Raw genomic sequence first — 21883 nt, forward strand, 5'->3', positions numbered from 1 at the left:
CCCCCCCATCCCCATGTCCTTCCCACAAAATGCCCTTGTTTCCTCCCCACCCATCCGGCTCTTAGCTTCCTTGGTTCAGCTGTCCCTCCATCATCTTTCCTATCTCTCAATCCCTTGGCCAGCCTGCCTACCCCGCTCAGTAAACAAAAGCCATTCATCAGATTCTGCCCAGCTCCACGCATGTCCCAGCCATGTATAAAGATTATAAAGCCTGTCACATATAGAGTTTTTAACAAACTATCTGGCCCCCAGTAAGCGATGGATAAATGTGGGTAATACTAGCAATTGCTTCAATGTCTTTCCCGTGATGTCTTTTTTTTTTCCTTGAAAAAAACGGGGTTTATTGATTTTTAAACTGCAAATAGTTGTTACAAAAAGTTTTTTTTTCTTTTAAATAAATTCACACAAAGAAAGAGAAATAGAAAGCGACGGTAGTGACCAGCAAGAGGAATAATAATTACATTCATCTTAATGTGTGTGCCAGTTCTGTTTGCATTAACATTGGAAAACTCCAAACCTGGAATCCAGAACCTCAAATCTGCAATCGGAATGTCTTGAGATGGGCACGTGGAAGTAAAAGGTTTTTTTTTTTTTTTTTTCCCTTTTAGAAGCCATACATAAAAGTTGTTTTCCTTCTGTACTGTCACAGAACTTTGACATACATTCTCAGTCCTAGCTGTGAAAAGGCCTAAAGAAGAAGAAACTCAATTTGCAGTCCAACACAAAGGGGGGAAATTTCTAAAATAAATAATCCAACAGTTTTTTGCATTTTTTTAAATTAATTTTTCATTTTTTTAAAATAAAATAACCAAAAAAAGTGTAAAGTTACAAAAAATGTCGTTGAAGAATAATATATTAAAACTGTGGAAAAAAAAAGGAAAAAGACACGTCACAAAATTTTAAGATTAATATGAAGATCATAATTTAACATAAAAGAATATATTCTATGGATTTGTCATCCCGATAAATATGAACAAAATTAACAAAAAAAAGCATAGTTTTGGCAATAAATACGTTTTGATAAGTTAAATAAGCTTTTTTATATTGATGTGCAGTGACAAGCAAAATTTTTGCTCTCCAATTTCTGAAAGTTATATGAAGTTTAAAACCCAGGGAAAAAAGCATGGCGTGAGTGCTCTAAGGATAGACCTACGGTATTCTAGAGCAAAAACCATTAAAGCTACTTCTACAGGAAATCGTTTTACACAGATATTGTATGTGGAATGAATACCATTAACTGCTCACCCCTTACATGTTTTTTTAGCTTTTCTCTCATTTTTTTTGTTATTTTTTTGTTTAAAGATGTCACATATGAACTGGGGAACTTTAGCACCAAAATCAAGTCTCTCATAGTCCATCTAGCTTCCCCATCCTCCCCACTTAAAAAAAAAAAAAGAAAAGAAAAAAAATTAAATCACAAAGTCCCACTTATGTCACAATCTTCATCCACTTTTTCAGTCTTCCTTCCTGTAGACCTACACGAACCCAGGCAAGATTAGTCAACAGAGGTTCAGGTCGGGAAGAAAAAGGTTTTGAATGTCAAGATAGGTTTCCCCAAAAACCCGAGTCTGGCAACAACTCTCCCAAGAGGGGTGTGGGGGTCGTGGGGAGAGGGAGGAGGAAGTGTGTGGGAGGCTGAAATAAGGGAAGGTGCAGTTGGGTCGCCAGTGGAGGGAGCTGCTGGTTCTGGGTCCCCTCCCCCTCCCCATGGGCAGAGGCTCCGGGAGGCCCACGGGTGCCCTCTGGCGCTGAAGAGGTAATGTAGTCACAGTGACAAAGTTAGATTACAAGGCACTAAATTGCTTCTGTAAACTGTTACTGCTTTTTCTTTTGTGATTTGGCACTTAAGGCTTAAGCCGGGGGGGGGAGAAAAAGGCATCTACTGACAAATATGGGACTTGTCTGTCATGCGTGGTAAGTGGGCTATAAAATCGAGGAGAGGGGGGTTTCAAGCCAGAGGAAGCTACTGACAAATTGACTTGTCCTTACGTTGGGGGGGGGGGGGTGGGGGGGGGGGGGGGGGGGGGCATTCCAAGGTTCTGGGGGAAAGGGGTTGAGCTTAACCTTGTTAATGCAGGGGTTGTCGGGAATCAGATGGGTAGGGAGATGAGGGTAAGGATGGGAGGGGTGGAGTAGGCAGGGGGTCCCTCCCTACCCTGGTTTAGTCATCTGAGATGGAAAGTCTGCTGAAAATGGGCAGGCGTCTTGAGTTGTCCAAGGTGGGGGAATCAGAGCCACTGTGGCTACTGCTGGAGCTGCTCAGATAGCCCTCCTGGTCCGAGAGTGAATCCTGAGGGCTGGGGGGAGAGTCAAACATGTGAGGGGACTCGGACATGGGCCGAAAGAGGAAGGCGGTTGGGGAGCCACCCCCAGGCAGCCCCATGCTAGGGGCAAAGAGGCTCGCCAGCTCCTGGCTGGAGAAGGCGAAGGGGTTATTGGTGCCATCTGGCAGGGTGGGTGAGCCCAGGAGGTCATCGGCGCTCAGGATGGGGGGTGGGGTGATGGACGTGGGGCTGTCCAGCAGCCCCGTGGCAGCGGCGGTGGCGGCGGCACTGGGAAACCCCGCAAAGCTAAAGCTATGCTGGAGGCGGGGACGGTCGGCGGAGAGGTCCCGGGCCCCGGCCAGGGCGCGGCGCTCCTCGGCGTTGTGGATGAAGTGGCAGCGGGGCCCATATGGGCAAAAGCCGATGGTGTGGAAGGTGCGGCACAGCTCCGTCTTGTACTTGGGGTGACGGGTCAGACTTCGGAGCTCGTGGATGCCATGCGCGAACTGGCACTTGTCCCCGTACTTACAGGCGCCGTTCTCCTCGAAGGGCCGGCACAGCTCCGTCTTGTAGCGGCTGGAGTTGACCTGGCCGCTCCCCGGCTGCTTCTGGGTGGGCAGCAGCCGCTCGCCCCCTTCTGAGAAAGAGCGGTCTCGGAAACGGCTGTCGCGAGAGCTCAGAGCTGGGGCGGGCTCGCCCTTGAGGCTGCTGAGGAGCTGGTTCTGGTGGAACTTGGAGCTGGGCAGGGTGACCGAGTGCCTCCGGGGGAAGCCCCCACCGGCAGGGGTGCCCACCGCCTTCCTGTCCAGCAGGCAGCCCCCTGCACTGGGAGTACTGTAGTTGAGCATCTTGTTACCCTGGAGGGAAGGGAGGGAAGAGAGAGCGTGGTTAGTGACAAAGGCCATCCACCAGGGCCAAGAAAGGGACCGCTAAGGGCAGCCCCTCCACAAGCAGAAATGCCCCTTGTGTCTTTAAGGAACCATCTCTAACTCTGTCCTGGCAAGCCCCTCCCACTCTTCCCCCTACGACCAGTCACCTAGCTTTACTTTGGCCCCGTACAGAAGAAACCACAAAATCCCCACTGCTATGAAATTGTTATACATGCACCCTACTCCCTGCACACCCCTGGACTGTGCCCCCATATCCTGTCCCCAAAAGTACCTCGTTCATCCACAAAATCTAACTTCTTTACCTCCCAAATAGATTCCTCAGCTCAAAATATCTCACACAACTCAAGACTTCTCCAGATTCCCCTTCCGCCTAACAAAACCAGGTAAACCTCAGGAGACTATGAGTACCTCCCTTTTAATCAGTCCCTCCTTCATTAACAACACACACACACACACACACACACACAACCTGGCCTAAGACTCTCCACTTCCTCCTTCAGAAGTGTTCCCTTCCTTTGGCAACAGGTTTCCAGACTGCCTTTGCTTTATCTTGCTGAGGGGTGGGGGAGAGGAAGGGGGCAGGAGAAATCCTAGGTCAGGCGGTGGGGGTCAGGGCCAGGAGAAGGAAGGATGGGATTCCTAAAAACAAAATGCATTGCCCCATGCTTGGGGAAGGGGTGCCTTCTACAATGATCTCCCCACCATTCTCAGCCTACCCCACCCCCTCCACTGGGAAGATGCCTTTGCTGTTAGTCTTCTGGCTGCAAGGGCAGGCTTGGATAAGAGCGCCAGTGTTTAATCTTTAACGCAAAGCTGCAGGTGGGAAGGAAAAGGAAGGCACCAAATCCCCCCACCCGCCTCCTAGTCAATAGTGGATTTGTGGGGAGGGAAGCAGAGCCACCACAAACAGGTTTCTGTTCCAATGGGCCCCTGGTCACCTGCCCAATCTGTACCCAAGGTTTGGAAAGCCGGGGACCTGGGAGTTGGCTCCCAGCCCATGTGGGTGTCATTGTGCAAATTCTAAAGTTGGTCCCTTAGGATCAGCTGCAGGGGATCGGGAATCTGTAACAGCAACCACCCCACGGAGCGGATTACAGGAACCAAGTTGAGAGCCGGTTCCCAACAATAAGGTTCATTTAAAAAGTCCTGCGGGGGAGGGGGGCTGTGCAGAGGGCGAGAAAAAGAGAAATAGATCAAAGAGCGAGAAAGCCAGGAAGAGAAGGAAAAGTGCAGGAGAGCTCAGGGAGCTGCCAGGGCAACAGGAGTCTGGGAAGGCGCAAGGAGGGAAAGAAGCTGAAATTCAAACTTTTTTTGATGTTGCTCTTCTGCTCCTCGGCCTCCTTGCACCCCAGCCCTGCAGCCCTGGGGCCCTGGAAGCTGGGCCGACTGGAGAAGCAAGCTGAGAAAAGAAAGCGACATGACCCGACGTGTTTAAAAGAAGGCAAAACACTTTAGCAATTAAAAGTAGCCTAGCAGCTCCCTGCTTTCAAACTGGGGAGAGGGGGCGAAAATAATTCAACATCCATTGGCTTTTGCTATGTACACCTAAACCGCACTCCTGGAACATTCGGTGTTTAAAACCTGCTTTTTTTCCACACCGGCTGGCAAGCTACACCACTTAAGGAGGCCCCATTAAATCCTTCCTCGCAGAGCCCCTTGAGCTCAGGCCGGCATTTTGTTGTCGAGTCCCCCCACCCCCTCGGAAAACAGGTAAGGGGTTCAACCCTAGTCCCATTTTCATCCCAAAGTTTGCAGCACTGTAGGCTATCACAGAAGGAAGCCCCACTGCAAACCCGTTTTGCAACATCCTTTTGAATCACAACTCTTGGCCTTTTTCTCGCAGATTCCCAGCCCTTCCACATCAGAGGAGGAAATCTCCCAGCAAAGCGTCCTCCCGAGACTCAACTTCCCCAAGGGGCGCCCCTGCTGACCCCACAGGCTGGCGGTGTGGCTGGAGAGACTCGAACCCCTCCCGGCGGCGGCGAGACCCGGAGCGCGCACCGGGCAACCCTAGCAGATCAGCGAAACCGGGCTCAAGCAGCACATTAGGGACGACAGAACCACCGCAAAACTGCCCCAGTCCGCCAATGCCCCGCGTCCCCCGGGCAGCCCCGCCACTCAAACTTCGCCCCCCAAAACTCTGGTCTCCAAATTCCTATGCAGTCGCCGCGAGGACCTGTTGAAACTCAGGGTGGAGAGCGCCAAATTCCTTTAAACTGGGTGGAAAATGAGGCCGAAAAAAGACCCATATCGCCTCGCCTCCTCTCCTCCCTGCTTCCCAAGACCTGAACTTTTGGGGGTTCTTTCTTTAGGCAAAAAAGGAAAAAGGAAACTTTGAGAAGCAAACCCTCCACCCCACTTTACCTTGCATAAAACTTCGCTCAAGTCGAAGATGGTGGCAGACACGAGGGTGGTGGTCATCCTGGGCGCTCGCACGGGGCAGGGACGGGGATCTGGTGTGTCGCGAAGGTCTCGGTGCGGGGAAGGCGCAGCCTCCGGCTCTCCGGTCTGGAGTCCCACACGCCTGCTCCCGGCGCCCCTCGCCTTTCTGACTCTCCTCGGCCGCGGCGCGCGAAGCCCAATTTATAAAGTTCAGATTTGGTGGGCCGGGGGAGGAGGAGCTTTAAACTTATTTAAATGAGGAAGAGGAGGGAAAAAAAGTTGATTGACACTGAAGTTGAATCAGCCATGCGGTCAAACTCGGGTGGAAAAAAAAGAAACTTTCAAAAGGAAGAAGGGGGAGGGGAAACGAGGAAAGAAGCCGAAGAAGAAAAAAAAAAAAAACCAACTGGGAGCAGCGCACAACTTTTTTTTCTTAAAGAGGAAAAGTTTCGAGTCCGCTCGCTCGGCTACCCGGCGCTTGGGGCGCCCCTCTCTGGGGCCGAGCGGCGCGAGGGGGAGGGGCGCGCCCCCCCTTTGTCAGGCTGCGAGCGCGGCTCTGTGACATCATTCATTCCACCCTCTTCGGGGTTCTTGTTGTTGTGTTGTTTTTTTGTCGGGCAGGAAGGCGGGCTCGACTTTCTCTTTTTGCAAGCGGGAGCAGAAGCCCGTCCTTAGCGCCCGGGCTGCGGTTTCCATCTTGAGCAGATCTCCCCTGAAACTTCTCCAAGTGCCCCCCACAACTTAACTCTTTTCCCGAGTTCTCGTCCTCATTCGGCTGCCTTCCGCAACCGGGCAGGGCCAAGAGATCGGGAATTTGGGACGCACAAAGCATTCAGGTCTAGGGGTTTCGGGTTTTTGTTTTGTTTTTTTTTTCAGCAGGACGTGGCGGAGGTAGAGTGGTGGGGGAAACTCCAGGGAGACTTTTTTCTCCGGGGAGGACCCGGCCCGGCGGGGCGAGCGCAGCACGATTTCGCGCGCCGCACGCGCCTACACTCTCCTGCGCTTTGCAGCCGGACGGCGGGGGGGGGGGCGGAAAAGACCACCGCCCGGGCCGATTGCTTGTTTGTTTAACAGGCCTGGGAGTGGGATTTATTTCACGCGTCCCACCTTAAAGTTTTCATAAAGAAAACCCGAACCCTCATGAATGCCCTTTCCAGTCCGCCCCCCCACCAATTAAAAAAAAAAAATCATTAACGCACAACTTCCCACGCGCGCTCTGAACTAGGGGACACACACACACACACACACACACACCCCTAGACGCTTGAACAATGAAAAAAAGTTACTTTGGCAAGAATGAAGGTAAAGAAATGGGGGAGGCGACACTTTTAACTTATTGTTGCTTCTCCCCCGCCCCCACGGGAACGGAACATATGGCTTGTCACGCTGCGCTGTTTTGGCGGCATGGGGGAGGAAGGTACGGGACCCTCGAAACCGAAAGCACCCCCCAATAGATTACTTCTTTTAAGAGTGTTATATATTTACTGTTAGGTTCGGATGCCTCTCCATCCACCCAAATAAAAAGTTGTTAACGTGTCGCCCACGGCCCCCCGGGTGCTGGAGCGAAGACCCAGGCGGAAATCGCGGGGCTGTGTTTCTTTCCTATTTCCCCGCGTGCCTGGCCGCCTCCTCGGCCCTCGCACGTTTCTTCCCAGCACTCGAGGCCGCCGGGTCTGTTATGAAACCCCGAGCGCTGAGTGGCTAAGAGCGGGTTCCATTGCGATGTAATTAGGTCACCCCATTATGAGCACGTTTCTTTGGAAAGGACAGGGCGGGCGGAGCAGAGCGCTCCAGTCGCGCTCTCACCACCACCACCCACGCACTCACACACACACGCATTTTTATTACATTTCTGATGTATTCGTCAACCTCCGAGCAGACCCAGGGAAAACTTCCAAATCACAACGAAAGGAACCGGTTGTTTTTCATCTTTGCGAAACACACAACTTTTGCTGCAGCCACGAATCTACGTGATCTCAGCCCGGTCTGCTTTTATTTGGCCCCTCAGACTTAAAATGATGGCCCCCGTTTTTAACCCGGCTGCTGCCCCTTGTCTTTCCTTCTGCTGCCGTCCAGCCTCCTGTTGCTTCCCTCCCCCTGCTCCCATTTTGCAGCTTTTCTTGAAATCTGGCAAGCGCCAGAAAGGGAAATAACTTCCATCCACCTTAATTTAAATCATACAAGTGTAGGTTTCTTTCTTAAAGGGGTGTCTGCTCGCTCCTTTCCCCAGCTCCAAGAAGGGGGGGGGGGGGCTCGTGCAGTTTCTTGGTGATGAGGTAATGAGTTCCAGATTTCAGGACAGAGCAGGCTGCGCGTTAAAACCACAAGGTTAGTCTGCGTCCTGATGTGAAGCTATTTCGTCTTTTTATCTCCCTCCCCCTCCACCACCAAAAAAGGCCCATTGGTCTTTAACTCTGGAGGGTTCGCGAAGCTCTGCTGGGGAGACGGAGGTGGGGTGGAGAAGCGAGGGGGAAGGGGCCCCCCGAGCGGGTGGGGCCGCTTTCCCGGCCCCAGGCCCGGCCCGCACCCGCTGTCCCCCCGCGGCTGCAGGACCGGCCAGAAGTACCGTCACGCGGCCCCGGCGCCGCAGGCTAGCTAAAAAGGCTTTTTTTCTTTTTTTCTTTTTCCCCCCCCCCCCCCCGAAAGAGAATGCCGATTCCTCGAATTTCCTCCGCTTTTCCAACTCCCGGCCGCCGCTCCCCTCCCCCGCTCCCGGGGCGCGGGCTCCGCGGGGCGGCGGCCTGGCCCGCTCGCTCCGGAGTTGTTTACCGGCCCCGCCGACCCACCGAGTTTGTTCCAGCTCTCAGAGCCTGTCTCTATAATTAAACTCTTTTTTAATTGTCGGGTTGAAACGTCATTTCAGGGACTTTCCAAGGGTGAGGGAGCCGGGGGGAGGGAGCGAGCCTCCTTAACCCTTCGCTGACCCGGCGGGCCGGGGAGCCGCGTCCAGCCGGGCCGAGGAGGGCTGGGAGTCCGGGGGCCCGAGCCGGCGCGCCTCGGCCGGACGTGCTCTGCAGGTGCCCGAAGGCGGCGGGGATGGCCTCGAGCCCCGACCGCGGCAGGAAGCCGGGCAAAAGCCGTGCGCCGCCCTCCCCGCCTCCTTCGCCAAGCGGTCGGCGCTCGGGTTCCTAACTCGCGCCGGGTCGGGAGAAGCCGCCCCTTCACCTGCACTGCCGCTTCCGACCGGGAGGCGATCGGCCGGGTCCCCCGTCCAAGGCCCGACTTCGGGCCCTCGCTGCTCCCTTGGAGCCGATACCCTCTCGAGGAGGGGCTAACCAGGTATTTTTGGCTTGGGGGTGTTAGGTTTTGTTCAAGGAGGAAAGTGAAAGTCCTCGGAATTGAGGAAGCGCGACGGACATATTCATGAGCCAATCTGGACCGTGGGCGCACCTCGCAGCAGGTGAGAGAGTGGGGCGCCGGGCCCCTAGTCGGCGCGGCCTTGATCACCGTCACCAGCACCCTCCAAGGCACCCTCCCTGGGATCCCCTCCTGGCCCTGGTTGCAACACAGGACCTGCCATCCCAGAACCCTTTGGCTTCAGGTCATTTGCATAAACCCCCAAATTCTTTGGATTGGGTCTCGCCCTGCCCCCCACCCCCCAAATTCTTCTACCTGAGACCCTGGGACAGCTGCAAGGTGTCTGGATTAGAGAGAGGGGGAGGTAGGGCCAAGTGCGGCCTGAGAGTTACCTGGCTTAGAGTTTACCTGCAGTGCCCGTGGAATGCATATTCCTCTGCTTGGACCCGGGCCCAGTGAATCAGATGCTTTGAGGTGGGGTCAGGAATCTGCATTTTTAGTAATTTCCTGCTAGTGACTCAGATGTTAGGGGTTTGGGAATCAGTGGTCCAACACTTTGAAGTTGGGCCATCTGGATCCAAACCTTGGCTCTGCCATTTTCAAGACCCTGACCAAAGCCTCTGTTTTCTCATCTCTAGAATATGGATAATGATACTGCCTAAAACTGGCGGATGAAGTGCTTAGTTTCAAGCGCAGCAGAAACCTTTTATCTGCCTAGCCATTGTATGTAACCTAAACCATTCTTGGGGGCCTTATTACACCTACAAAACACCTTTGGAGGAGTATTCACTTTGCAAAAGGATTCTTCAGTATAAACATCCATGAAATGGTCAGCTGACCACTGCTTCACCTCCTCCTTTCTTGCCTGGGCCTGCCTAGGGACACAAGAAAGCTGATGAGTTTTGAGCCACCTAAACTTTTCGATGGGAAGCCCAATTCTGCGAGTCACCAGTTGCACAACCTCGAGCAGGTCCCTTAGCCTCTGGGATGGTGGGGAAGGTTAAACTCTTCCAGCCAGTGCTTAGCTCAGACAGCCCCTTGCCCTGCAGTCACTCCAAAGTGCTCGCAGTTGCTGGTGGTTGCTGCACACCCCTCCCTGGGGCTTTGCTCAAGAGGTTCCTCTGCTGGGATTTCAGGCAGCTCCCTGAGCAGGCAAACCGCCTCTCTCCCCGCCCTGCCCCTGCGGCCTACAGCGCTCCAGCCTTCTGCTGCATTTTCTGGGAATTATCTGTTTATTCCCACTGGACTAGAAACTCCTTGAGGATGAGGGCAGCTCTATTACCTGGGCCTCAGGAGTAGGTCCTGAGTAGGTACACAATACGTAATACATTTTTTCAGCATTACTGACCCTTGCCGTTGAAACCACTCGGACATGTTGGTTACCCTACATTTGGCATTGGGAGTAGAAGGATCACAGAGGTTCCAGCAGTGGCAGAAAGGGAGGGCTTGGGCTCTGCCACGAGGGGAGATGGCAGTTTTAGCCCTGGGAGGCTCAGAAGGCCAGAGCTGGTCATTCAGGGAGGCTGGGCTTCCGCAGCTTGCCCAGGGCATGTTCTGTGCAGCTGTTAAGAGGTGACAGAGTCTAATGGAATGAGCACTGGTCTAGGAGTCAGGACTCTGGATTCTAGAGCTCCTTTGCTTCTAGGTCAGTAGGTCATCCTCTACTCTGGGCTTCCCTGTTCTGCCCTGTAGATGGAGAGCGTTGGGCTGGACGGGTGGTGCTCAACCATCACTCTGAGCAGAATTATCTGGGGAGCTTTTAAAACTATACAGATGCCCTGTCCCACCCCATCCCACCCCACCTCCACAAATTCCACTTCAGTTGGTCTGGGGTGAGGCCCAGCATCTGTATCTTCAAAGGTCCCCAGATGATTCTATTATGAAGCCAGAAACACTGGATTTGTTTCTTTTAGAGCAGTAGTTCTCAACCAGGCATGATTTCACCCCCCAGTAAACATTTGGCGGTGTCTAGATACACTTTTGGTTGTCACTGTTGGGGGAAGGAAGGTCAATGCTATTGGCATCTAGAAAGTAGAGTTCAGATAGCCTGCTAAACAACCACACAGCAGCCCCCACAACAAAATGTATCTGGCCCAAAATGTGAATAGTACCCAAACTGGGAAACCCAGTTGTAGAGGTTCTTTCCAACTCCAAGATTCCTGTGTACTTACTTAGGCTCTATCCCCACTCTCCCTCAAACCCCTCTCCTTAGGGCAGCCCAGGGATCTTTTTCAAAACCTAGATCTGATCTATTGTTACACTTGCCTAAAACCCTTGGCTGCCCATCCTTTTAGAATAAAACCATAGCCTCAGTCCCGCAGAATCTGACTCTCTTACTGTTCCAGCCAGGGCTTTCATACCCCTCCCTCCCCATCACCACCTCTCCCACCCCCCAGGGCATTCCCTGTGCTCTGGTCAGTTTCAGATGAAAATGAACAATACTTCCTTCTGCCCCAGGGCCTTGGCACTTGCTATTTCTTCTATCTGAATTGACCTTCCTTTGGCCCAAGTAAGTTGTAAATTATCCTTTAGAATCCAGCTCCAGCATCACTTCCTCAACCATTCTTGGAGTCCGCCTCCCCTCAACAAGGCAAGGTATCTATCATCTCTCTTATGTCCTCATGCCATGTTCATTTCCTTCAGAGTAGTTATTTCAGTTTGAGTATATATTCGTTCCTGTAACATTTTTTTTACTTTTTAATTTAATACAGAAAAATTGAGCTATATTTGGTGTACAGACTTTTAACATCAATAGATTGATGCAACCACCACCGTGATCAGGAAACAGAACAGCTCATTACTCCCAAAACATCTCTCATGCTACCCCCTTGTAGTCATGCCCTTCCCCATCCTTTAGTCTGCTACCGCTGATCTGTTCTCTATACTGTCATTTCCTCTTTCCCAGAATGCCATATAAGTAGAATCGCATACTATGTATGATTTCACACAACATAATGCCTTCCAGGTTTATCCGTGTTGTCCCATGTATGAGTAGTTCGTTCCATTTCATTGAAGACTACTGTTTCACTGTATGGGTACACCATTGTTTATCCATTCATCTGTTGAAGGACATTGGATTATTTTCAGTTTGGGGCCATTATGAATAGAGCTGCAGTAAACATTTGTGTACAGATTTTTGTGTGAACACCCTGCCTGTTTCTCTAGGGTAAGTAAGTAGGAGTGGGACTGCTGGGCCAAATGGTAAGTGTATGTGGAAGTTTATAAGCAATTGCCAAACTGTTTCCCAGAGTGGATACAACATCATGCATCTCCAACAGCAATATGTGAGAGTTTCTGATTGCTCTACATCACTTAACCTCACCAACACTTAAAATTGTCAGTATTTTTTATTTTAGTCATTCCAATAGGTTGCGTAGTGGAATTAATTTGCCTTTCATTCATGACTAATGATGTTAAACATCTTTCATGTGCTTATTTGCCATCCGTATGTCCTCTTTGGTAAAGTATCTGTTCAAGTCTTTTGCTCATTTTTTAACTGGGTCATTTGTTTTCTTACTGTTGAGTTTTGAGAGTTCTTTATATAATCTGGCTCCAGTTGCTTTGTGGGATATGTAATTTGCAAATATTTTCTTCAGTCTGCACCTTATCTTTTCATTCTCTGAAAGAAAATATCTTTCAGAGAGCAGAAGTTTCTCATTTTGATGTTTAGTTTTTCAGTTTTATCTTTTGTGGATGATGCTTTTAGTGGCCCATCCACGACTCTTTGCCTGACCCTATGTCATTAAGATTCCGTCTTCTTCTAAAGTTCAATAGTTTTATGTTTTACACTTAGATCTATGATCTATTTGGAGTTAGTTTTTATATACGATGGGAAATTTAGATTGAGGTTTGCTTTTTTGCCTATGCATGTCCAATCCCAGCACTGTTTATTAAAAGACTATCATTTCTCCATTGAATTGTTTGTGCCTGTCCAAAAATCAGTTTGCCATAGTTATATGGGTCTCTTGATTCTGTTCCTTTGATCTGTGTGTTCACTCCTTTGCCAATGTTACACTGTCTTGATTATTGTAGCTTTATGTTAAGTCCTAAAATCAGGTGGTGTAATTCCTCCAACTTTATTCTTATTTTTCAAAACTGTTTTACCTACTCTAGTTACTTTGCCTTTTCATATAAATTTCAGAATCAGGGGCACCTGGGTGGCTCAGTCAGTTAAGTGTCTGCCTTCAGCTCAGGTCATGATCCCAGGATTCCAGGATCGAGCCCCACATCGGGCTCCCCACTCAGCAGGGAGTCTGCTTCTCCCTCTCCCTCTGCCTGCCACTCTGCCTACTTGTGCTCTCTCTCTCTGTCAAATAAATAAATAAAATCTTTAAAAAAAAAATCAGAATCAGCTTGTCTATATCTACAAAAAAATATCATACTGGGAATTTTATTAGAACTGCATTACATCTACAGATCAATTCAGCAAAAATGACATCTTTGCTGTGTAGAGTCTTCTAATCCACATACATGGTATGTCTATTTATTGAGGTCTTTGATTCCTTTAATTGGTGTTCTGTAGTTTTTAGCATATAAATCCTATACATGTTTTGTTAGATTTATACTTACTATTTCCCCATTTGGAGGAACTATTATAATATTTCTCTTAATTTCAGTTTCTAATTTTTCATTACTAGCTTACAGGAATACAGTTTTGTGTGTACTGGCCTTGTATCCTTTGATCTTACAAAAGTCACTTCAGTTGTAAGCTTTTTTTTTAGATTCCTTCGGTTTTGTTTTTTGTGTGTGTTTTTTTGTTGTTGGTTTGGGTTTTTTTTTTTTTTTTTTTTTTTGAGAGACAGACCAAGAGCATGCACGTGAGCAGGGGCTGGGGCAGAGGGGGAGGGAGAGAGAGCATCTCAAGCAGGCTCCACACCCAGCACAGAGCTCAATCTCATGATTGATCGGAAATCAAGAGTCGGACACCCAACCGACTGAGCCACCCAGGCACCCCTGTGTGTTTGTTTGTTTTTAACATAGACAATTGTGTTATCCACAAAAGGGAACAGCTTAATTTCTTCCTTTCCAATCTCATGCATTCCATTTCTTTTTCTTGCCGTATTGCCCCGTCTAGGACTTACAGTATACAATATTGGATAGGCATAGTGAGAGTGGACACCCTCACCTGATCCCAATCTTAGGGGAAAGCATTCAGTCTTTTCCTATTAAGGACAACATTAGCTGCAAGGGTTTTTTTTATAGTCATTTACCTTTTTGACATCTCCCTTCCCACGAGGACATATGCTCTGTTCTCAACTCAACCCGCAGTGCCTGGAACAGAACCTAGCACACGGTAGGCTCTCAGTCAGTGGTTCTCTACGTTAGTGACTTAGCCAGCCGTAACCGCTGCCCTCATGACGGACAGCGGAGGGGCCTGCCTGAACATTCAGACACTGTGAAGAATAATCTTACAATAAATACCCGAGTGGATCCAACGAGGCATTAGCCCCATCGCGTTGACTACTTGAAGCTGGAGCCCATCTGCAGATCAGCTTTCTGGCAAGCCATGCTGTGTGGAAGGCGTAGTCGTCAATGAGGAGTAGGTGACTGCAGGACCATGATTATCTCAGACTGAGAGCATTCCATTCCCAAAGAGAATTTAAACAAAAAGCTCTCGGCTCTGAAAAACAGGGGCTTTCAGGGGAAAGAGTCACCCTGCTCTGAAATCTTAGGCCCTCAGACGGGTGGGGTTGTTTCGCTAAATTTATTTCAGCCGCTTATAGAAACACAAGGAGGGGGAGGAGGTGGCTGCTTGCACACCAGCCCTGGCTCTGGAGTATTAATATCTGCCGGGTCAGGCTTTTATTTGGGTTTTGTTTCACCTTTGGAGGGCGGGGAAGCAGGCAGGCCGACAGCAAGCAGGAATATCTCGCAGCTGCCCAGCTTCCTCCCTGTGCCTTCCCCAGCAGGCCAAACCCAGCCCCCTCCCACCGCACCTTAGGGGGGCTCTCTACCCATGGAACACCAAGCTATCTCATCCAGGCACCTGTGACCTCTGCTCTTCTCCCATTCCCAGAAGGGGTCTGAGCCCTCCAAGAGAGTGAGAAGATTGAACCTGGTCGTTTGCTTTCTGGCACGAAGTGTGGGTACCTTTGTCCCTGGCCGCATCAGCACACCCTGCCCAATCCCACACACCCCACACCATCCTCAGTGGCTCTACTGTTTGAATTTGGGTAGTTCTTGGATATGAAATCCAGGCCTTTTTAATCCTGTCTTCCTTCTCCTCAGCCTCCCCCAAGCACCGAACACACATTTTCCTCTGCCTGATACCTGAACGGTCTCTCGTGTCACACACACCCCCCATACGTAGAAAAGGGGGTTAAATGAAACCACTATGTTGCTTCCTAAAAACCTGTTCTTGTGCTGAATTTGGAATGCTTTATGGAACACAGGTTAATCACCTCCCACAGATGTGGGAGAAACTGAGGCACAGGAAGGGGAGGTGAGCTCTGTGTCCACCGACTGGCTCTCAGAGGTACCCACTGAACCCGAAAGGACCAGAGAAAGATGGGGCCCTGGGTCGCGGAACTTGCTGCTATGCAGCTCGCTCTCTGAGGACAGAAAGAGGAGACACACACAAGGAAGCTAAAAAATCTGCTGGGCTTATGACTCAAATAATTACATGAGAATATGTAGAAGTACCGCACACAGTCTCGTTCCTTGGCAAACTCCTGCTTCCCGGGTCACCAGGGAGGATGTGGAAAGGAGCATCATCCTCTCCACTCCCCAGCCCCCAGGTAGAAGGACTGAACGGGGACTCGGGGACTCGTGGGAGGGAGAGTGGCCTGGGGCAGGAGGCCGGGAGAGGCCTGACATGAAGATTCTCCAGGGGATTCTTGCTCCTAACTGGGGTGGTTGCTTCAGAGAGAATAAGGCCACAGACATACTGTGCTCACAAGTAAACTAAGTTTCTCTTTTGTCCTAGCCCCAGCCAGTTTGCTTTGGAATTATCCTCCAGCCCTCTCCCCCAGTGCCCAGCCCAGAAAGGGACCAACCCCACCCTGGGGAGCTGTTCCTTTGAGAAGCAGGACCACCTCCCCAGCCAGAGCCGGGATCAGACAACTCTTGGAGGCTCATCACATAGGCAGCCACAGAGAGGATGGATTTCTGCCACAGCCCTGTGACTTCTTCCGAGCTGAATTTCTCCCGCCTACTGCACCCTCCACCCTGCGGGGGCCATGGGCCCCCCAAACCAGGGCCTGCCCTCGTCTGACCAAAGGCAACCAGATCTGCTGCAGCTGTTCAGGGAGAGAACAAGCTCTCCCAGAGACCGTGGAAGTGGCTAGGGAAAGATTCCTGCCAGCCTGGGGGTGTAAATATTTATACAACGTGGTATGTGGGAAGAGGGAAGGCGGAGGGAGGTGGCAGGAACGAGGTGCACTGAGGCCGCAGGGTGTAAGGAGCCTGCTCTTCGGGCTCAGGTGGGAAGGGTGAGAGGCCACTAGGATCCTACCGCCCCCCCAAATTCCTACATCAAAGAGGCCTGTCTTGGGCGCCTGGGTGGCTCAGTTGGTTAAGCTACTGCCTTTGGCTCAGGTCATGATCCTGGAGTCCCTGGATCGAGTCCCACATCGGGCTCCCTGTTCGGCAGGGAGTCTGCTTCTCCCTCTGACCCTCCCCCCTCTCATGTGCTCTCTCTCATTCTCTCTCTCTCAAATAAATAAATAAAATCTTTAAAAAAAAAAAAAAAAAGAGAGAGGGGCCTGTCTTTGCCCCCAGCCTTCCTGCCAGAGCTGAGAGGAGAACTTAGAAGAAAGTTCACCATCCTTCCTCTAAGTCCCCTAACTGTTCCTCCGGACTAGGATAGGCCTCTGCAGGGAAGGAGGCTTTGCCTTCAACCAGAGACATGGCAGGTCCTCAGGGCCCGCGAGGGAGGACTTTTGGGCTCCTGGGGCTTCTGGTTCTAGAGTCTGAAAGGATGCTGGACCCCAAGAGTTAGACTCTAGGGCTGAAGGCTTAGAAAACAGAAGCAAAATATAAAATGAGCAAAGATCTTTCTCCAGCTTCTATATAATCAACGCTATTTTTCTAAAGTAGCAGGAACGTTGGACATTGATGAAGATGATGAGGAACGGAGGGGACCTGGCAGGCGAGCAAGGCGTGGAGAAGGCGAAGGAGCCCTTGGTGGCACTTGCAGGGCAGCACGCGGCCACCATCACCACGGGGCCCAGGAGAAGACGGAGCGGCCCGACGGACACCCAGCTGGTGCTCTTGGGCCCCGGCAGCCCGGGATGCAGCGCAGCCCCGGGTGCGCATCGACCCAGCTGCTCCTCATCTAGGCCCGCCCAGAGCTCAGCCAGGCCCCAGTGGCACCGACGTCCCAGGGTGGGAGGTAGGCATGGGGGGGGGGGGGGGGGGGGGGGGGGGACGGCCAGATGGACTCCAGTCGATCTGCCTCAGACAGCTGGGGAGCAGAGCCAGGACGCGCCTCTCCCCCCCCCCCCGTCACTCCACACAGGAGGGGCGCGGCTGCGACTTCTAGGGTTTCTCTGCCACTGCACCCTTCGAGAAGTGCCACCTGCTTCTATCAGTATGGGGCTGACCCTCAGGGCTTCCCACAGGTAGGCTCTGTGTAGCTCCTCTCCTCAGTGGCCAACCGCCTTTAAGACACCTTGAAATGATCAGCCACCACTTGCATTCTCCTTGTGCCCTAAAAACACCCGCTGGCTGGGCTGGGGGTGTTGGGAGGGAAGGGCCTTCTGCCGGGAAACCGCCTCGGGTCTTCAGCCAGAGAGCGACTCTCAGAGGACACCCAGACTCCCCCAGGAGGCAGCCCCCTAGGCTGCAAGTCGTCCCACCCACAGCACAGAGCTTTGCGAGGAATACATTCCCAGGGCATGCACCTCCCCTGAGCGCCAGCCTTTAGGGTGGAAGCTGGTGAATCCCCCACCTGTCCACTCAGAGAGGGACGGATTCCACCGCCTCCCTGAGCAGTGGGGCCCAGGCCCACACACCGTGGAGGAAACACCATCTGCCCCGGCCCTCAGCCCCGGCCTGGCAGCCGATGTGAACCCTTGAGGTGGGGGGAGAGGAGCCCTGTCCCCCAGCTCCCCTCCCCAAGGAGGGGGCTCCTCTTCCAGAGACACCACTGCGGGAGAATCTTCAGATGCTCAGGTCCTCTTCTGCCACCGTGGCTCTGCCTGCCGGCTGTGGCCTCCTTCTTGCCAGCTCTGCTGAAACAGATGAGCAAGACTAAAAGCCTGTGTGGCCCAAGGAAAGCTTGAGGGGAGGGAACTGACGCTGAAGGAAAAGGAGAGGAAGAACTACAAGAAACAGGAGAGGAGGGGAATTCAGGAAACGGACAAAATAAACCATCCGGGAATCCAGATGTAAAACAAGGAAGGCCAAAAGAAAAGAAAAATTATGCTAAGAAGGCAGAGTCGGGTGGGGAAGGGAATTGAGAATGAAAAAGAAGAGAAGGGCAGTTATAAATATTCTGGAAAGAGAAGAATGTGAAAGCAAACAATACCAGAAAAAAAAAAAAAGAGAGAGAGACCCAGGAGGGAAAGAGAGGCAGCAATGAGTTTAAAACTGCTTTGACCCTCAACCAACCACATTCAGTAATGTTCTGAGTCTTAGTGCATTTTGTGGATTTCAGACTCTTCTAAGGCTGAGCAGAGGACAGTCCTAAACAAGCTTTCCTGCATGCCCTTGTTTTTCCTACAATTCCCCAGCTCAGCGCCACCGTTGGTCTTTTTCAGAGGGAGAGCTCATCTTCCCCGGACCAAGGCCAAAAACCATTCCAGTTCACCCCAGAGTCCGGTGGCTTCCATCATGGTGCCCTCTGGAGGGCGCACTGGGAGATCTGAGCAGGAGCAGCTCCGTGACGGAGAAGCATTGCGGGGCGATGCAGCTGTACCATCCACTTTCCATCTTCTAGGGCGGGCTTTTCCCAGCCACCTTGCTGGGGACCAGGGCTAACCCAGCCCTCAGACACAGCTGGGGTGCCTGGAAGAAGGCATACCCAACTCTGTGCAGAGCCAGAGGGGTCCCAGCAAATGCAACTTTTGGAAACAACTTAGATGATTTAAATTTGTTTCCAGGCATTCCCAACTGGGACCTAAAGATAGCTACAGTTTTCTCATTGATAGGTGGCAAACAGCTTAGTTTCTTGAAGTTCACCTTCAAATGCCTCCTATCCATAAACCCCATGAACACTTGCAGAAGACCCTGGTTCCTCTCCCTTTGTCAGCTGGGCCTTTCAGCCTTCTGTTGCCCCTCTTTTCCTCCGTGAGTCAGCCAGTGTCTCTTGTCTGTGTCTGCCCAGGTCGTTCATTTCCCTTACTTAATCACACCCACTTCTGCCCAGTCGTCCGTTTCTCTAGGGCAGCGGGTCTCCGGGAGACAGCTGAACCAGACCAAGGCAAAATCAAGAAGCAAAGGAAGTAACAATGTGAGTTTGGTTTAGCACCCCGCATTGGCACGTCCCGGCCATCTGCAGCGGGTGAGGAGGCCTCCTGGTGCACAGGGGTCTGAGCCTCCCCAGGCCACCTAAAACTGCTCCCCCAAAGTTCAGCCAAGGGGAAGCCACACAAGCTGAGCTCTGATTGACTGGGACAAAGGAAACAGTGTGCACACCGGCCCTTGTCCCCAAGAATTCTTAAGTACTTGACCCCGGTTCTCTACGTTCCAAAAGTCACATTTTTCTTCTATCAAAAACGGAGAGATGTGGCCAAATGTACAGCAGGGATCACGTCTAGGTTGTAGCCTTGGATACTCAACCCGGTTTCTTCTCCTCCCTCCTCACCTTCCAACCTGCCACAGTCGTATAATCTATGACTCAAACTATTATTTAACCATGAAAAAAGACAAACCAGGAAATTAGAGGCTGAATGACCTAAAATTTATTCCATTCAACTGAGCTAATCTCCTAATAAGGGTGTGTATAATAATAAGTCATGCTATATCTGTTCTGGAAGATGTGAACATTGCCGGGAAAAGTGCACGGTGATTGAAGATCCCAACCTGTTGAGATTTGTCCTCAAAATCCTAAGTGCCTGGTCCCGGGCCACGCTGCCGAGCAGTTTGCCAAACGAGTCTTAACATTTGGGAACCAATGGAGAGTAGCCCATGTTCAAGGCTGACCGCAGTCAAATCCCGGCACTGGCACTACCTAGGCAAGCAGGGGACTTACCTGCCTCCTCTAGTCTCCGCTAGGAAATGGCCGTGACAGCAACCCCCATCTCCTGGGGCCGCGGCCGCGAGGACAGATGAGCAAGGCGCTTGGCACATGTGAGCAGCCCTCCCTCCCTAAAAGCACCCCCAGTCAACTGTTGCTGTGTGTTCAGCAGCGAATTGGCAAGACCAAGAGGGAGGCTGGAGGCCCCACAAAGTGGGGTTCCACGGAGTCACTGGAACACAGTCAAGTATCCCGAGCAAGAGAGAGGAGAGGGTCCCAGAGGAGGCCCAGGCAGCTGGCGGGTGGAGCACTGCGCGGAGAGCCAAGGACAGCCACTCACAGCGTGGGTGGGAGGACGCAGGGGGCTGCACTCCAGTCCTCCCGCATTAGCTCAACTCGGCTGCATCCCCACCCTTGCATGTGTTCATCCTTCCGTGAACCCCAGCACGTAGTTACCTAGCACCCCCCATGTGCCCAGCACCGGCCAGGCCAAGGGCGGTGGGGGGAGCAAGCTTACGCAGGGATCACGAGCCTCAGATACTTAATAACCGGGCATTTCTGTCCAAATTCAGAGATCTGTCCTTTTAGGAGCTAGACTGTAAGGATATGACCAAATGCTGAGAAATTCTTATTTCAGGGCCAATTTTCCTTCTTAAAGTAGAAAGGCAAAGAGTTCAAAAATGTTCTGGAAATGTGAACACTCACAGAATCTTGTTAACATTTAAGGGGTATTGTTAGTTTTTAGGTGACATAAAGACCGTGTGGCTAAGTTTAACGAGCCCCCCTCGTTTTTTTTTAGAGATACATACTGAAATACTGGCAGATGAAATGTTATGCCCTGATATATAGGATTTCCTTCAGTATTATATGGGAGGTGGGGAGGCAGATGGTGGTGTCAGGGGACAAGCTTGGCCAGGAGTTGGTGATATTGGTGATGGGTACATGGCGATTCATCACACACCTCTGTCTCCTCCTGTATGTGTTTGAAATTTTCCATAATAAAATGTCTTAAGTTCATAAAAGCTGAAACGTTTTTAACTCAGGGATTCTTGTCTTATTGGTTCTTGCAACATGATATTTACTTCCTGAGGACATGTGCTCTTGGACAGGAGAGGAGGCTGTGGGACACCTGCCAGGAGTGGGGAGGGCTGGAGAAGAGGCAGGAAGACCACCACCCAGGGGGTAGGAAAGTGCCCCAAGCCCTCCTCCCCCCACACACATGAGAACCAAGAGTGCTGGCCCGTCGCTCAGGGTCTCCCAGCCTGGGAAGAAACCGTCAAAGAGACTGGTGTTCATTTGGCACTGCTTTTAAACTCAGTGAAAATTATCCTTCGGTTGGTTTCAATGTATTTTAAAGCACGATGAATTATTTTTTCCAGCATAGAGCGATTATAGCAGATTGGGCAACCTCTCTAACCTCAAATGGAAAATGGGGAGAATCATACGTGCCCCATTTCCTAGGGTGTGAGGTTAAATGAGATTAATGTACATGAAGCATCTTAGCACTAGTCAGCACTGATAAAGGATGGGTCTGAGTTGAGGGGTTGTTGGCAAATGTCAGCCTTTAGCTTCTCGGGACCATACTGGAGGCACCCCCATCTTAGGTGTTCTGTTTGAACGGCCGTGGCCTCACTTAAACATCGCAATTAGATCAAACTCAAGATACACATACTCTGAGACCTCTTTGGGCTGGGAATCCTACTGGGTGTCACAGAAGCCACTGCTGTCCTCTCCCTCTCAAGAAGGGTCACCCTGCTCTGGGAAGAACGGGCCACTTGGGTTGGAGGCCCCCACTTTCTCTCTAGTTGAAGAATGAGTTGAGAAATGAGGAATAGGGCACTCTCCCCTCGGGGCCGTGGCTTTGAATGGCAAACTGCATCCTAAGAAGGAAGACGATCAGCAGATCATCTCATTCCCAAAGACAGGGGCAA

General features: G+C 51.3%; 2 protein-coding genes across 4 annotated transcripts; one reads left to right on the forward strand and one right to left on the reverse strand.

Annotated features, from left to right (window-relative positions):
* Positions 1-323: 323 nt before the first annotated feature.
* On the reverse strand, positions 324-8178 carry ZFP36L1 (ZFP36 ring finger protein like 1). Of its 2 annotated transcripts, XM_032405391.1 has the most exons (3): positions 5519-8178; positions 4461-4553; positions 324-3121 (listed from the first exon to the last, which is right to left on the reverse strand). In XM_032405391.1, the coding sequence occupies exons 1-3, from the start codon at positions 5573-5575 to the stop codon at positions 2162-2164; spliced, it is 1110 nt and encodes a 369-aa protein (XP_032261282.1). In that variant the 5' UTR covers positions 5576-8178; the 3' UTR covers positions 324-2161. The 2 variants fall into 2 exon arrangements, with proteins under 2 accessions (XP_032261282.1, XP_032261283.1); XM_032405392.1 differs by lacking the exon at positions 4461-4553 and having other exon boundaries at positions 5519-8173.
* A 234-nt stretch (positions 8179-8412) lies between these two features.
* Positions 8413-20972, forward strand: LOC116633090. 2 transcript variants are annotated; one of them, XR_004299565.1, is made up of 4 exons: positions 8413-8936; positions 15759-16165; positions 16868-17165; positions 18535-20972. XR_004299565.1 is itself a non-coding variant. In XM_032405393.1 (4 exons), exons 1-4 carry the CDS (start codon positions 8900-8902, stop codon positions 18711-18713), a joined length of 918 nt encoding a protein of 305 aa, XP_032261284.1. In that variant the 5' UTR covers positions 8413-8899; the 3' UTR covers positions 18714-20972. The 2 variants fall into 2 exon arrangements, 1 of the variants encoding a protein (XP_032261284.1); XM_032405393.1 differs by having other exon boundaries at positions 16871-17165.
* Positions 20973-21883: the final 911 nt, after the last annotated feature.

The sequence above is a fragment of the Phoca vitulina genome, unplaced genomic scaffold (genome assembly GCF_004348235.1).
Source record: "Phoca vitulina isolate PV1807 unplaced genomic scaffold, GSC_HSeal_1.0 scaffold7, whole genome shotgun sequence".
NCBI lineage: Eukaryota > Metazoa > Chordata > Mammalia > Carnivora > Phocidae > Phoca > Phoca vitulina.